The 13,672-nt window shown below is 44.0% G+C and overlaps 1 protein-coding gene across 8 annotated transcripts in view; it reads right to left on the bottom strand.

Moving 5' to 3' along the window:
- Positions 1-4,487: 4,487 nt before the first annotated feature.
- The window catches only part of Adarb1 (adenosine deaminase RNA specific B1), a 122,344-nt gene continuing 113,159 nt past the window's right edge, over positions 4,488-13,672 (bottom strand). For 7 of the 8 annotated variants that reach the window (XM_060369302.1, XM_021630935.2, XM_021630937.2 and 4 more), the window contains 2 exons: positions 9,538-9,716; positions 4,488-8,668 (listed from right to left, as the gene is read on the bottom strand). In XM_060369302.1, coding sequence (XP_060225285.1) covers positions 8,489-8,668; positions 9,538-9,716 — 359 coding nt within the window. In that variant the 3' untranslated portion in view covers positions 4,488-8,488. The remainder of the gene's footprint in view (positions 8,669-9,537; positions 9,717-13,672) is intronic. The other variant, XM_021630940.2, reaches the window with a different exon arrangement.

Below are 13,672 nucleotides of genomic sequence, written 5' to 3'. Positions count from 1 at the left end.
AGGAGTTTGATAGTTTTGCTTGTTATATTCAAGTCTATCATTTGACTTTCATGATGGCTTTTTATTTTGTATGTCTTCTTCTACCCCGCCATGTACCTTCTTTGTAGCTCTAGCATCCACAGTCCCTCAGCCTTATCCTAAGATAACACTTGAAGCCAGAACAGTTCTGAAGATGAGAAAGCCAGCTGTAGCTCAACAGTTCCCGGGCAAAAATGGTGACATACAAGGAAAACATCTTTTGAAACCATGCCCATGGACAATTACCAAAACCCTAGTCAAGGCCAGACGATCAAATAACTGCTAGATGTTCCCTCTGTTGAATGGAATGGACTGATGATGTCTTAGATCCGTCAGTGTCCTCTGCTCCCAATCTGAAGCTCTACCCCATCATTATTAACACTGCCTGTCCTGTTCATTTATGTGGCTTGGTCTCATTTCTATAGTTTCCATATCAAAAGATCCCACTGTGTGCTATCAACTTTTTTTCCAGTCCAGACTGGACTCAGCCATGAGTACAAGTTCAACACTGACCTCCTACTTAACTAAGGAAGAGTTAGCTGCCTGATCTTTACTCTGTCTCGTAGAGACTTGACTAAGATAGGCGAGTAGAGATTTCAGCCTAAGTCTCTTGTTTCTTTGACCAAGGCCCTTCCATCTTCCCTCTGAGAAGCAGACATAGTACAGGGTCCTTTTCACCAAATTGTCCCAATGTGAAGAACCTCATAATCTTCCCACGATGTACTGCATCCTGTGCAACTCCCAGGGTTACAGCTACATTCCCAGACAAAGGCTGGACATGGGCTCCCAGGCCATCTGGACAGCCAGGTGAGAGAGCCTGCTGTGGGGCCGGGAGCACACTGTAGTCTCTCATGGTTGCTACCAAAGACAGTAAGTGCAAAGCTGAAAGCAACAACAACCAAAACAGAACAACAACAATCAAAATTTTAACATGGAGCTCTGATCATCATTAGTATCTGGGTCACCGTCCTTGCCACTAGCCATCAGCTATGGCCACAGCTTCAGTGGGAGCTCAGACAGATAAGCAGTACTAAAGAGAACCTTCCTTTCCATTCACAGGGAGCAGCTGATGGGAGCTGATTGGAGTGTGCAGCACAGCCTCAAAGGGGCTGCACATCCACTCAGAGAAAGACAAAGGGCTAAGTGACACGGCCGATGGCACCCTGCCTGGCAGGTGACAATATTCAGCTGACAGCATTTTTGCTCTGTAACAGCTAAATACCAGGAAATCTGACATATGCCAGGAAAAGACAGCTTTCAACTATATCCTTTGAATGGTTTTCTGATGATGTTTATAAGAAAAGTTCTAGAATGTGTAACAACGTACTATAAGAAATGCTTTCCCGCTTGCAAAAGGCCAATCCATGTCTGGAGTGGATTCTGTATCTCATTGGGACACCCACACATCCACATTATGCTGATTAGTTCAGGGTAAAAATAAAAATACGAGTTTGAATGCTGCCCTCATCTGACTTTACTGAAAAATATCCTATCTCCACATAATCTCTCATACAACTGCGCTGCTTTGTTTGCTGAGGAGTAAGCCGTGTCCTGCACTTTAAGGAGATACAGGTGGTGGAGTGGGATGTACTCACAGCAGAAGGACCCTGGCCTTAGAAGGCACTGGGTCTGCAGCTCAGCAGATGCTCAGTGAGAGCCTGCTGGTTCAGGGGGCACTCTGGGGTCTTCAGAGCAGCAGGATCTGCTGGAAATCTACCCGTGGGGTGATCGCTTTGCAAACAAGGTAGTTTACAAGTCCTGTTTCCCTCACCCACACTGGAGAGGTCCTGGGCAGGCTCAGGAGGGTATTGCAGCAGGGGCTTTGGTCTTGTTTCTTTCTCTATTTTCAAACACCTGCATCTGTAGCCACTCTGACTTGCCTCCTCCTCCTGGGCAGCCCCACTTTGCTTTAGCACATGCATTCTCCTTTCACACTCCTCCCACTTCTGGGCACCTCACCCCAGGTTTCCAGTTTTGGGGCCACCGCTCTGGCTCTCCAGGTGTGCAGCTCTTGCTTAGGAAACAGCTGCAGACCATCTGTGGAGGTATGAGTGTCCGACCTGCTGAGGTCTGATTTAGCGTGCATGTCTCTCCACTCCACTCTTTCTGCCTCTATTTAGCAGAAAAAAAAAAAAAAAATCTCTCGGCCCTTCAGGAACTTCTCTTTCTTGAATGGAAGTGTCCACATCTCGACAAAGAATTTGACCACATATAATGTTCTTTTTCTTCTCAAAGGTGTGATCATGTAAATTTGGATCAAAATTTATATTTACTCTGGCCAAAGGTTTTGTTAGTAATATCCTGGAATTATGTTACTTTTCACACATCACAGTTTTTCAAAAACACATGTAAGGTGGTAACTAAATCTCACTGACCTAGTACCTCCTAACCAGGGCTTTACCAACCTACATCCAGGGATCGAGAGGCCATCGTTCCATTGTGGCAGAGATTAGCCTCAGTTATATTCTAGCTTTGTTGTTGTTAGAAAACTGAATGAATTAAAAAAAATCATAGCAATAATTTCAACTGTATCCTGAATTTCTAGGTAATATTGCACAAATCCGGTAGTTTAAAAATTTTAAAGTTGTGAGAATGGTTTTAATGCTTCATTAGCTGTCAAATCAATGAGGTTCTTATTCAAGTGTTTTAAAGCAAAGGATTAGAAACCATGTGGTTTACTAAAGTATCTGTCATCCTGTCACCCTCAGTCACAGTGTTCATGACAAAACTTATCAAGGGGCTGCCATTTACCCACAAATCTTTGTCACCTTGTTACACCTAATATATTCAGAAGGGGTCTGGGACACTGAGATGGAAATTTTAGTGCTTCCCCCTGCAATTTAACACTGATAAAACGCTTTCCCTACATCATCATTTTAAATGTACTTTCATTGAAGCTATGTGGTTGCAGAGTTAGCGGATTCTATTTATGGTATATGTCCTCCACATAACCTAATCCTTCTTGTCACACCAGTGAACCAAGTCAGACCTATTTTCTATCAGAAAAAAAAAAAAAAACCCAAAAAAAAAACTGACCTACTTTTCCAATAGAAACAAAAGTGTTAGCAAGCTTTTCTAGGGATATTGAAAAAGAAAACCATGAGAAATGAATTATAGCAGACAGCCTGGAAGAGAAATTACTGAGGGCAACGAAGTCAGGATTTTAAACATGTGGATCTAATATAGTTACTTGATTCACTTTATACTTAAAGAAAATGAGTCTTAATTTGTAACAACCTAATGGAACACGCAGGTGAATGTTCAGGTTATGCACTGAGAAGAATGAGAAAGGACTTGTGTCCTCATGCATTATGGCTCCTAGTTTGTTCGCTTGCACAGGCATGCCCTCTCTCTTCCCTCCAGTCTCGGTAGCGCTGCGGATGGATGTCAGGGCTTCTCCCACGTGAGGCTAGCGCTCTCCTTAACAGCCCTTCTCTTGTTTGTTAGAATCATCATCAAATGCTTCATTTTTACAAAAAAGAAAGGGAGAGGTTGTTGTTGGAACACAGTCTAAGAATGAAGTTCTGTGAAGGGAATTCTGAGAGCCTATGAGAAAGTTCCAAGAAGACAAGAGTCTTGTGACCTCAGTTTCTTCAAAAACACAGAATTGTTCTTGGAATGTGTTTTCATGTTCCTCCCGGTGTGACAGGAGTGAGTTCACTTCAGATTATTTTGTTGCAACTGGCTATTATTATTTGTTCAAATGCCCCTATGGAAAAACATGTTTTGCCACATGCAGCCTGTCCTTGTGGTTATACAGCTTGAACTCGAGAACTTTGCTCATACGACCTTTCTTAATTCTCAGAGTATAAACTGTCTGATGCTCTGAATAAAGCTGGCTATTGCGCAAGACTTTAGTCCACCTCAATTTAGGATCCATTCTCCCAGGTTCAACCGACAGCTAGAGTGGTAAACAGGTTGCTAAAAAGCTAAGTCAAGTAGGTATATGTGTACCTGCAGTATGGCAAAGAGCATTCAGTTCATTCACAGAGAATAAAAGACAAAAGACAGGAGACAGGAGTAGAGAAGCAGACTCTTGTATGACCTAGCCAAATAGCCTCTGACCCTGGAGAGAAGGGCATAAAAAGCCCCTTCCTTGTAGACTCACTCACATGTTCCTGTACATAATTAATGCGCACACATTCTCTTAAGATTATGCTAGGAACAGTCTTGTAGGCAACTCTCCCCGAATCATGCCTGCCCTTCCTTCCACAGAGCCCCGAATACTGGAGCAGAGCCACAATCTCTGCAGGAAGACACAGAATCCAGGAGCAAGGAACCAGGGGCTCTCACGCTGGATAAACACACCGAGCACTTGGTGCCATGTACAGGAAGTGAGATGACGGAAAACTCTCAAGCCCACAGCTCTCAGGTGGCGGAGCTCTACACCGGTCAAACTACGATCACGAGGATTTGACTCAAGACCTGAAAATGGAGGCAAGGACAGTGAAAAGGAAAATCTGCACAGGTTGTAGTGAAACATCTTAGTCTTTATTGAGAACGTCTCAGTCCTTTGTCTACATGTGACAGCATCTCATGCTCAGTTCCGGCTGGGCTCTGTGAGAGGAAGCTCATGCAGGCTGTAACATGTGGTATATACATAAATATACATACAGAGAACACTGAGGATTGTATCTTAGCAACACGTTTCTTGGCGGAATTACATTCATGTAAAGTGTCCAAATTCTAAAATCAAATTAAAAGTATATAACTCAAAGCCCAGAAAAGCAAACAGCTTTTAGGGGCTTATTCCACTAACACTCCACAAACTGTGCTTGTTAACCCACTGTGCTCCATTCAAAAGAACGGCCCATCAGTTCCTTACGTTCCATCAGCTCCTGCTGTGGCTACAATTAAGTGCTTGAGGCTGGGCACTTGTCATTCAAACAGCAAACAGAAAGTACAGGCACTACCACAGAGATGTGAAAAGAGGGATGTGCCCTGAGGAGCCAGTCGTGATTGGTCAGACTTATGTGACTAATTTGCTCATGGTCCCTGGCAGGTCAGCGGCTTCTCCATCCCCATTCCCCACTGTCACACGAACTCAGTAGCCCCAGTGTGGAGCAGTTCACAGCTGCAGAGTGGGTAACCACCCCCTCAGCCTTGGGGAGACTGTCACATGACAGATGTGCCAAGAGACAAGGACACATACAAGCTGTGCACACTGAACAGGTACAGTCTGCCCTTCCTGTGATGTAGTCTGGGGCTGATGCTATGAAGGAATCTTCTGAGAGGTTCCCTAATTTTGAGAACTTACAGGTGTGAATTTCAGCTCACTTTATTTCTCTTTCTGGATCAAAGTTGTGATGGGACAGAACTGACAATTCTGGAGTAAAGTATTTTGGAAGTGACAAGCTGCTCCTGCATTGTGCGCATTTACTCTTAGCACAGGGGGATGTGCAGCTCCCCCCACATTTCTGACCCTCTGGTGGCTGCCCACCTTTGGTGCACCTGTCTGAAACTAAAGGGGAGACATAAGTTTAAAAACCATGCAGCAAACGCAGCCTAGAAGTAAGAGGAGCTGAGGAACAAAATAAACAGAGAGCAATGCCTTAGGAGATGATGGCTTGCACACTTAAACTTATTTTTAATTTAAAAAAAAAAATCTTCAAAGAAGGAAGAATGATGAAAGACTCAGATTCGGATTCAAAGTTCTTTGGTGTCCCTCGATGGGAGAGATGCTACTTCCTGATACCATTAATGGTTCAGGCCTAATGGCACAGACATCCACCCTGCCTAGAGCTAAGTGGAGGGCCCCAGCTCTGCACAGACATGCTAGCCCAAGACTCCCTGGTGGAATGACCTCCTATGGTGTATCTACAGCCCCGTCAGAGATGGGCCTGAATAATCCTGAGGGATACTGCTTTGTGGAATTAAATACTTCAGGGTTAGCTAAATTCACACAATAGAGAACTTCCTGAAGTATCCAAAACATTCCCATCAGGTTCTTGGCCTGTCAAGCTTTCTGCTGAGTCTGTAACATTTAGGTCCTGGATACAAACTACCATCATGATGTTACCCATAGCGACCTTCAGGAAGGGGCTCAAAGAGCTGAGTTTTTGTTTGTTTGTTTTGTTTGAGACAGGGTTTCCCTGTGTAGCCTCTGCCTCCCGAGCGCTGGGATTAAAAAGGTGCCTGGCTGAGTTTAGTATCTTAAACCAACATTTCTGTTTCCCTTTTCTCTGGTCACGGACTGGCTGTTTGAGCTGCCATGTCCTGGAAGGACGAGAAGCTGGTGCATCCCTCATCTGCCTTCCAGGCTGTGTTCCTCCCTACTTCCAGGGCCTAGGTCAAGTCTAACCAGGACAGGCCCCTGTGGTTTTAGATGCTCTATGTGTTGTAACATTCACTTCCTGGTTGGGCGCCCTTTTGATCTGACATGGAAAGCCAGGTGTTATAATGCATGTTTTTTTCAGTGAATATGGTATATACTTTTGCTATATTTTATAATCAAAATATATTTTAAAACAAACAAACAAACAAACAAAAAACCCAACTAAGTCCATCTCCCCATCTCCAGTAGAAAAAAAATACAATTTAAAAACAAGAGTAAGAACACACCAACATGGTGTTTTTCTGTCTGGAAACTGCAGGAGCCGGTGGGGAAGGGGCGCTACTATGATAAAATGAGACCCTTTCTCTAAGGAGCCCCAGTGCATTTCACCCAAACGAGGCCCCGCCATGGCACACAGGGCCCTGCAATCTTGACTTGGGAGGGCTCGCCCCTGTCAGGAGGGCAGGTGGTGAACTGGAGATGTCTGTGACAGCACATGTCAGTAGGGGGATCTGGTAGGACCTTCATGAAATGAGGATCAAGCCCCACAGGATGAAAACCAATGGAGATACTCACAAGGACACAGTCAGGGCTCCTGAAATGGATACACAGTAGGTCTCACTTAAGCAACAACACACAGCCTCTTGAGTCTGCTGGGAATCTGGTGGAACTGACAGTGACTATGCTCATTCTGTTTTTTTCTCAGTGTGTCAAGGACACAAACACAGCCAGAGCCACACAACCGTCAGTGCTCTGGATGCAGCTGTGGTGGATGGGTGCTGAGAGATGAGTATGAACCTTCTCTGCTCATGGCCCTGAAGCTCTTCAGAGCAACCTGCTGGACCAGGCTGGCACACTGAGCTGACAGCCACAGCCCCTTCCCACTCTATTCCTCCCTAATCCTGAGTGGAAGCAACAAGGCACCTGGGGCAAGTCTAAGCACAGGAGGTCCAGATGGTCCACTCTAGGGCCCTGGGGCCACCCTGTGCATACAGGGTGCTGAGCAGCATCTTGGGGTTCAGCCACAAGATGCCAGTAGCACCCAGGCCTGCCTGTCCGAGACACCAATGTCTGGTCTGCAGCGTTCCAGCCTTACACTGTCTCACCAGCTTCAACCTGAATATTTTATTTTTCAAACATGTGTCTGATAAAGCTGGAAGGAATAATTTAACAATATGCCTTACCTGGCACGCTCCAAGAATGGTACCCGCTTAAATAACTCTTTCCATCCTGTGAAGCTTTCTGAGTGGTTCCTACCCACCAGATCCCAAGGAAGGAGCAGAAGGAAGGCTGTGCTCTGTGTGCATAGCAGTCCTATTGAGTTCTTCGAGGTCACAAAACCTATCTGGTTAGAACCCCCAAATGATGGCCAGCCAATACAGGCTATGGACACATTTGATCTTCAATTAATTAGAAGCAAATCGAGTTTTCCATGATTTGAGCCTAACCAGGGGCATGGAAGTTTCTAGAGGCAGCTGAGGCGGCAGATCCTAGGTCATGACTCTGTAGGACACAGCATCCCTGCTGCAGGGCTAGTGTGTGCCCAGATCACACCATATCATGCTGGGTCGCCCCAGGAGAGCTGCTAAAACCTACTGTGAGAACCTAACTGTGAAGGACCTACGAGAGGAGCGGCCACGCATAGATCTGTGTGTGGTGGTTCTCTTCTACTTCCTACCTCTATAATCTCGTGCTCTTTCACATATAAACGCTTTTTTTTTTTGCAATTAAAATAATGTGGCATAAAAGTGACCTGACATAATTACTTCTTATTTTATAAATCTCATTCCTAAGCTCTGAATAAATTATTTATTCAAGAATCTCACACAAAGTAATTTCTATTTTCCTATACTCGAGGAAGCCCTACTCAGTAGAACTCAATGTCTAATGTAAACTGAGATATGAAGCGGTCACTGGGTAGCTCAAGAGGGGAAATGTGTGGCAAGGGGTGGTGATGGGCCCCTATGCCCCCCATGCATCCCCACCGTGCGCCTGATCCCCATTCAGATGTGAGGTGCCTGGCACCCTACACATCCCCTTGCTGCCCTGTTGGGGTGAGAGCTGCTGGGGATGGTGCTTGATGTCCAGGCTCCCCATGCCCTCCCCAAGGTGCACACCTGTCCCAGTTCAGATGCAAGGCTCTGGGGGACGATTCGGCACTGCAGCCTCGCACTCTGTGCTTGACACCCGCCTGGCTCAGGGAGTGAGAGAGAACTGGTCCTGCTCTGTGGGCTTCTCCACCCAGGCGCCCAGCCCTGCCTTGATGAAGGCAGTGAACAGACGTGCCTTGGCAGCCTGGTACTCCTTCGCTGCCAGCTTGGACTCGTGGTATGTGGTGGGCTTAGTGATCTTGGTGCGCAGCAGGTGGGGGGAGACCTGTAGAAGGATACATGCACACGTAAAGCAACTATTGGAACAGCAACAGAAGAGAAAGAAACCTAGCATGATGGTCAAAAATGATGCTCAGAATTGTGCTGGTTTGTGAAAGGACAAACAGAAGGTGGTGTTCTTCTAGATGGAAAAGTACCCACCAGAGGCCAGGCCTGAAGCTCAGTTTCATCTCTAAGCAGTAGCCTGCGGGTCAGACAGACAGCTGCAGGACCTATGCTTCTGGCAGAGTAGAATTTGCCCCTTGTAACTACTAAAAAGAACACCTGGGTAATAAATGCCTTGCCACATTGGCAGAGCCTGGAGGTGTCCTGCTAAGACCTTGGGGCCACTATGAGAGCATCTGTCTGTCTCCGTGAGAATGGTAGAATTTGTCTGAGCCCCACACCATTGCTCTGAGCTGGCCTCATAAGAAAACACCATATCCCTGATAAGAACTTAGACAAGAACTAATGTTATTCTGCCTTAGTACCTAAAGTTTTACTTGGTGAAAAGGGCTCTGGAGCTAAAGTAAGTTTCTGACCCTTGATGAAGCCATCACAGGGCAGTGCCAAGGGACTGCCCTTCTTTTTCATGATTCCCAGCACAGTGGCACGAGCAGTCACCTTCCCTCATGCCAGGACAGTAGCTAAGACTGCAGGGGTGAGGGAGAAAGCTGCCTTTGAGGTAGCTCTCAGGTTTGTGGAACAGGGGCCATACATTTATACTAACAACAATCTGAAGAAAGAAGAGTTTTCAAATGATCTTGTTAGGAAGTTGCAATGATGACATGATGATGAAAACCAGGAGGGATGGAAGGAATGGAAACGGACACGCTGGGGGAGGTAGGCCGACACCCAGTGAGGGCGCCTCAGTACCTTGCCGTGTACACGCATCCAGCGACAGTACAACGCGTGCTTACACAGGCGGGATGGGCGGCCTAGCTCGTCCTTCCCTGTCGTGGCATTGATGACCTCAATGGCGGAGTCTCCCACTGTCCAGTTGACGCTGAAGTTGGGGGCCTTCCCTGGCTGCCGTGCCTCTGCATTACTGATGCCTGAAATAGAGAAGACACAAGAAGTGATTTGAAGCCCTTGTTTTCCACCAGGAAGAAGGAGGTACCCAGAGCAGCACACAGTTCGGAGCTGAGAAAGTATATCATATCAGAACAAGGCACACATACAACTGTCACAAGGAGGAGGCTGAGCCTCCCAGTGTGTGGCTCTTTAGCTGTTTCTTGGTGGCCCAGGAAAGAATAGAGCTGAGAAGTCAGAACTGATACCTAAATGTATACTTGTCTGTTTGTCTGTGAGGGGCAAGAGTACAGCATCTGATAGAGCCCTGAATCTGTAAGATTTCCTGCCAAGCATCTACAGAGTTAGAAACCTTGCAAGGTACAGATGGGCAGGTTGCCTTAGCGTCACTCAGGTTCTGTAAAGTGAAGCCAGTGGGGTTGCTTAAACACAGCATGTAGCCCTGCAACACATCCAGGCCATTCAGTTTCACAACCCAGCCCTTGAGGTATGCAAGGAACCCTGGTACTTAGCAAGTAAGCACAGATGCACCCATGTACTTAAGTTCATTGTAAGCAACCGCAGGCTTGATGTGGAGAGTGAAAGGTACAGGGCATGTGGCTGCTATGGCCCTCTTAACAGCTAGGGCTTTTAAGAAGAGTGATACAGGAACAGAAATGCAGAGGTAATCTAAAGACTATAGAGAGCTTCCCTGAGCCAGAGGACACACTTCAGCATGCTTGTTACTCAAGGCTAAAGACTTCTGAGAGGACTAGAGAGAAAGGTACCTCACACACACATACAAGAAAGAGACAAAGCTCTGAACCAAACTTCTAGAGAGAAGCCAGTGTCTGAGATAAAAACAAAACAACCCCCCCCCACATAACAGATTTAATCACAGAATGCAAAGTGCAGAGGAAAATGCCAGAGAAACCACTAGACATGATGATAGAAGCTACTCAGAATGAAACACACAGACACAGACATAGATAGACACACACACACACACACACACGAGGGGGAGGGAGACCACCTGAGAATAGGAAATCATCAAGAAGTGGGACAAGCACCAAATCTATCTATAACTAGATTTCTTAGAGAGATGGGGCACAGAAAAAAAATATGAAGCAACATGAATAAAATCTTTCCACATTCTATGAAACCAACAAACTACAGAACTAAGATACTCAGCAAACCCCAAGCATAAGAAATAGGAAGAAAACCACATCAAAGCATGTCATGATAAACCGCTCAACATCAGCAGAGAATGAAATCTTAAGCACAGCCAGAGAAGACACACAGAGGAACCAAGATGAGCTGGACAATGCAGATAAGACGACAGGGCGATGGCCTTTGAGTTCTAAAAAAGCATAAAGCCTCTACCATCCCAGAAAAATGCACTAGCTCAGCAAAATGGATTTTTAAAGATGAAAGCAAAACACACTTTCAGACATACTGATGCTGAATAATTAATTCATTATCAGAGGACTCTTAAAAGGAATGTAAGAATTCTCTCATCAAAGGTGAAGATGATAGCAAGTGGGAATCCAGAGCCATATGAAAGTAGAGAGGGAGGGAGAATCTCGTATCATTTAAATTCCTTTAAATGTTAATAGAATCTTGAAATGAAAGTAATTGTGTGGGATTTTTAGCACACAAAAAAATTAAATTGTGATAATATCACAAAGGCTGGGGGAACAGAAATGGGAGCATCTATTGTAAAATTCAGGGGACTATTTCTGTGTGTGAAGTGTAGTAGTGTCACTTGAAGGCAGAAGGGTGGTACATTAAGGATGCATATAATAAACCTTTTCAAGTAATTAAAACTACAGAATAAAAGTAACAGCTAAAAAATAAAAAGGAGCTAAAATATGATCATCAAATACACTATCACAGTAAGAAAAAATGGAAAAGGGCAACAAAAAACATTTAGATCAAGTAGAAAATAAGTAGCAAAAATGACAGTTAATATAATCATAATAAAAGTAAATGGTTCAGATACTTCAGTGAAAGGAAGAGATTGTTGTGTTTAAAATAAAAAAGACACTAAAAAGATACATATGCTATCACTAATAAGAAGAAAGCTGAAGTCACAAAAGAGATCACAGAATGAAGGACATTTCCCGAGATAAAGATCATCTGTGATAAAGGAGATGGTTTATTAAGGAGTTAAGAACCCTAAACTTTTATGCAATTATCACAGAGATGAAAAATACATGAAGTAAACACTTACATTAGTAGGAGAAAAAGACAATCTATAATTCAAGTGAAGAGACAGTCAATATCTTTCTCCCATGAACTGACAGGTCCAGTAGATCAGTAAGGACATGAAAGATATTACAAAGTCACCCAACTTGGTTGAGGTAACATTTATAGATCACTCTACCCAAAAACAACTGATATTCTTTCTTTGTTCCCACAGGACATTTATAAAGACAGAATTTAAAAATGTTTATGCTAGGTGGTGGTGGTACATGCCTTTAATACCAGCACTTAGGAAGCAGAGGCAATAGGCTTCTGAGTTTGAAGCCGAGTCTGGTCTACAGAGTATTGTGGATATAAACATGTTTTTGTTTTGGTTTCAGGTGTGGGATTTGGGACTGATTCAGACAGTTCACAGCAGCAGACTCTTTGCTTCATATGGGCTCTGGGAGGAGCTCTTTGCCAGCTGCAGATAGTTTAAATGAGAGGACTCTGGAGAGAGAACAAATGCCAGAGCCCAGAGAGGAGTGGCTCCAAAAAGAACAAGGCTGCTCCGTCTCTTCCCTTTTGCTGCTCCTAGTTGCTGCTGTGAGACAAGAAGTTGGAGATCTCCTGAAACAAGGATTGGACTGGCTCCAAGGAACCCAACAACCTTGACCATCAGGAAGCAGCTAAGAGAACTAACCCCCCTCTCCCACTAACCCTTTCTCTCTCCTACCTGGTGTTGCGGTGCTGGAAAGGATTGGGGTGGAGTAGAAAGAAAAAGGTAAGTGTAAATAAGTGAGTTCTAGACAGCCAGGGATATACAGAGAAAACTTGTCTTGAAAACATACATACAAACATACATACATACACATGTTACTTCTCTTTCATCTTAACTATTTTATTTTTTTTTGTACACAGAGTGTTAATTGCTCTTCCTCTAGTTCTTCAAGGTACTAGCAGAAGTGTATGTGTGTGTATGTATGTATATATATATATACATACATATATATACATATATACATATATATATAATACACATGTACATTAACAGAACACACGTGGTGGTCAGAGGGCAGCTTGTGGTAAATGGTTCCTCTCCTTCCACATTGTGCACTAAGGGGATCCACACAGGTCATCAGGCTGGGCAGTGTCTTTAACCATTAAGCCCTCTTACCAGCTTGATACAGAACATTACTGCACTGTAAAAGAAGTGTTACTAAATTTAAAAGGACCTAGATTATAAAATGAAAGTTCACTTGAAATTGTTAACGCAAACATTTTTGCAAACCCCTCTAATATTCTAAAAGTAAACAGCACACTTGCAAATAACCTATAGACAAGGAGTTTTGAAATGAGTGAAAATGAAAACACAACATAAAGATATTTATAAATGCTATAAAAGCAGTAAAAGACAATGACTTCTGCTAGCACAAGAACTGGAGAAAGGGCAAACAACATACTGTGTGCACAGAAAAATGAAATAATGAAGAGAAATAAGAAATAATTAAATAAAAAAAAGATAGGGAAAATGAATGAAAGCAGAAACTGTTTTTTTAAAAGATGACTAAAGAATTGATACTGTTAGGTTGACTGGAAAAAGAAGACAGCAAACTACTGTCTCAGTTAGGGTTTCTTTCTTTCTTTCTTTCTTTCTTTCTTTCTTTCTTTCTTTCTTTCTTTCTTTCTTTCTTTTTTTTTCAGTTAGGGGAGGCATTCATCATGCTGTGATGAAACACATGACCAAAGCAAGTTGGGGAGGCAAGGGTTTACTTGACTTACTCTTCTATGTCACTATTCATCATGGAAGGAAGTC

Source organism: Meriones unguiculatus, chromosome 16, assembly GCF_030254825.1.
Source record: "Meriones unguiculatus strain TT.TT164.6M chromosome 16, Bangor_MerUng_6.1, whole genome shotgun sequence".
Taxonomy (NCBI): Eukaryota; Metazoa; Chordata; class Mammalia; order Rodentia; family Muridae; genus Meriones; species Meriones unguiculatus.
Note: the sequence above shows the minus strand (reverse complement) of the source record. Positions and strands in the feature narration are given on the sequence as shown.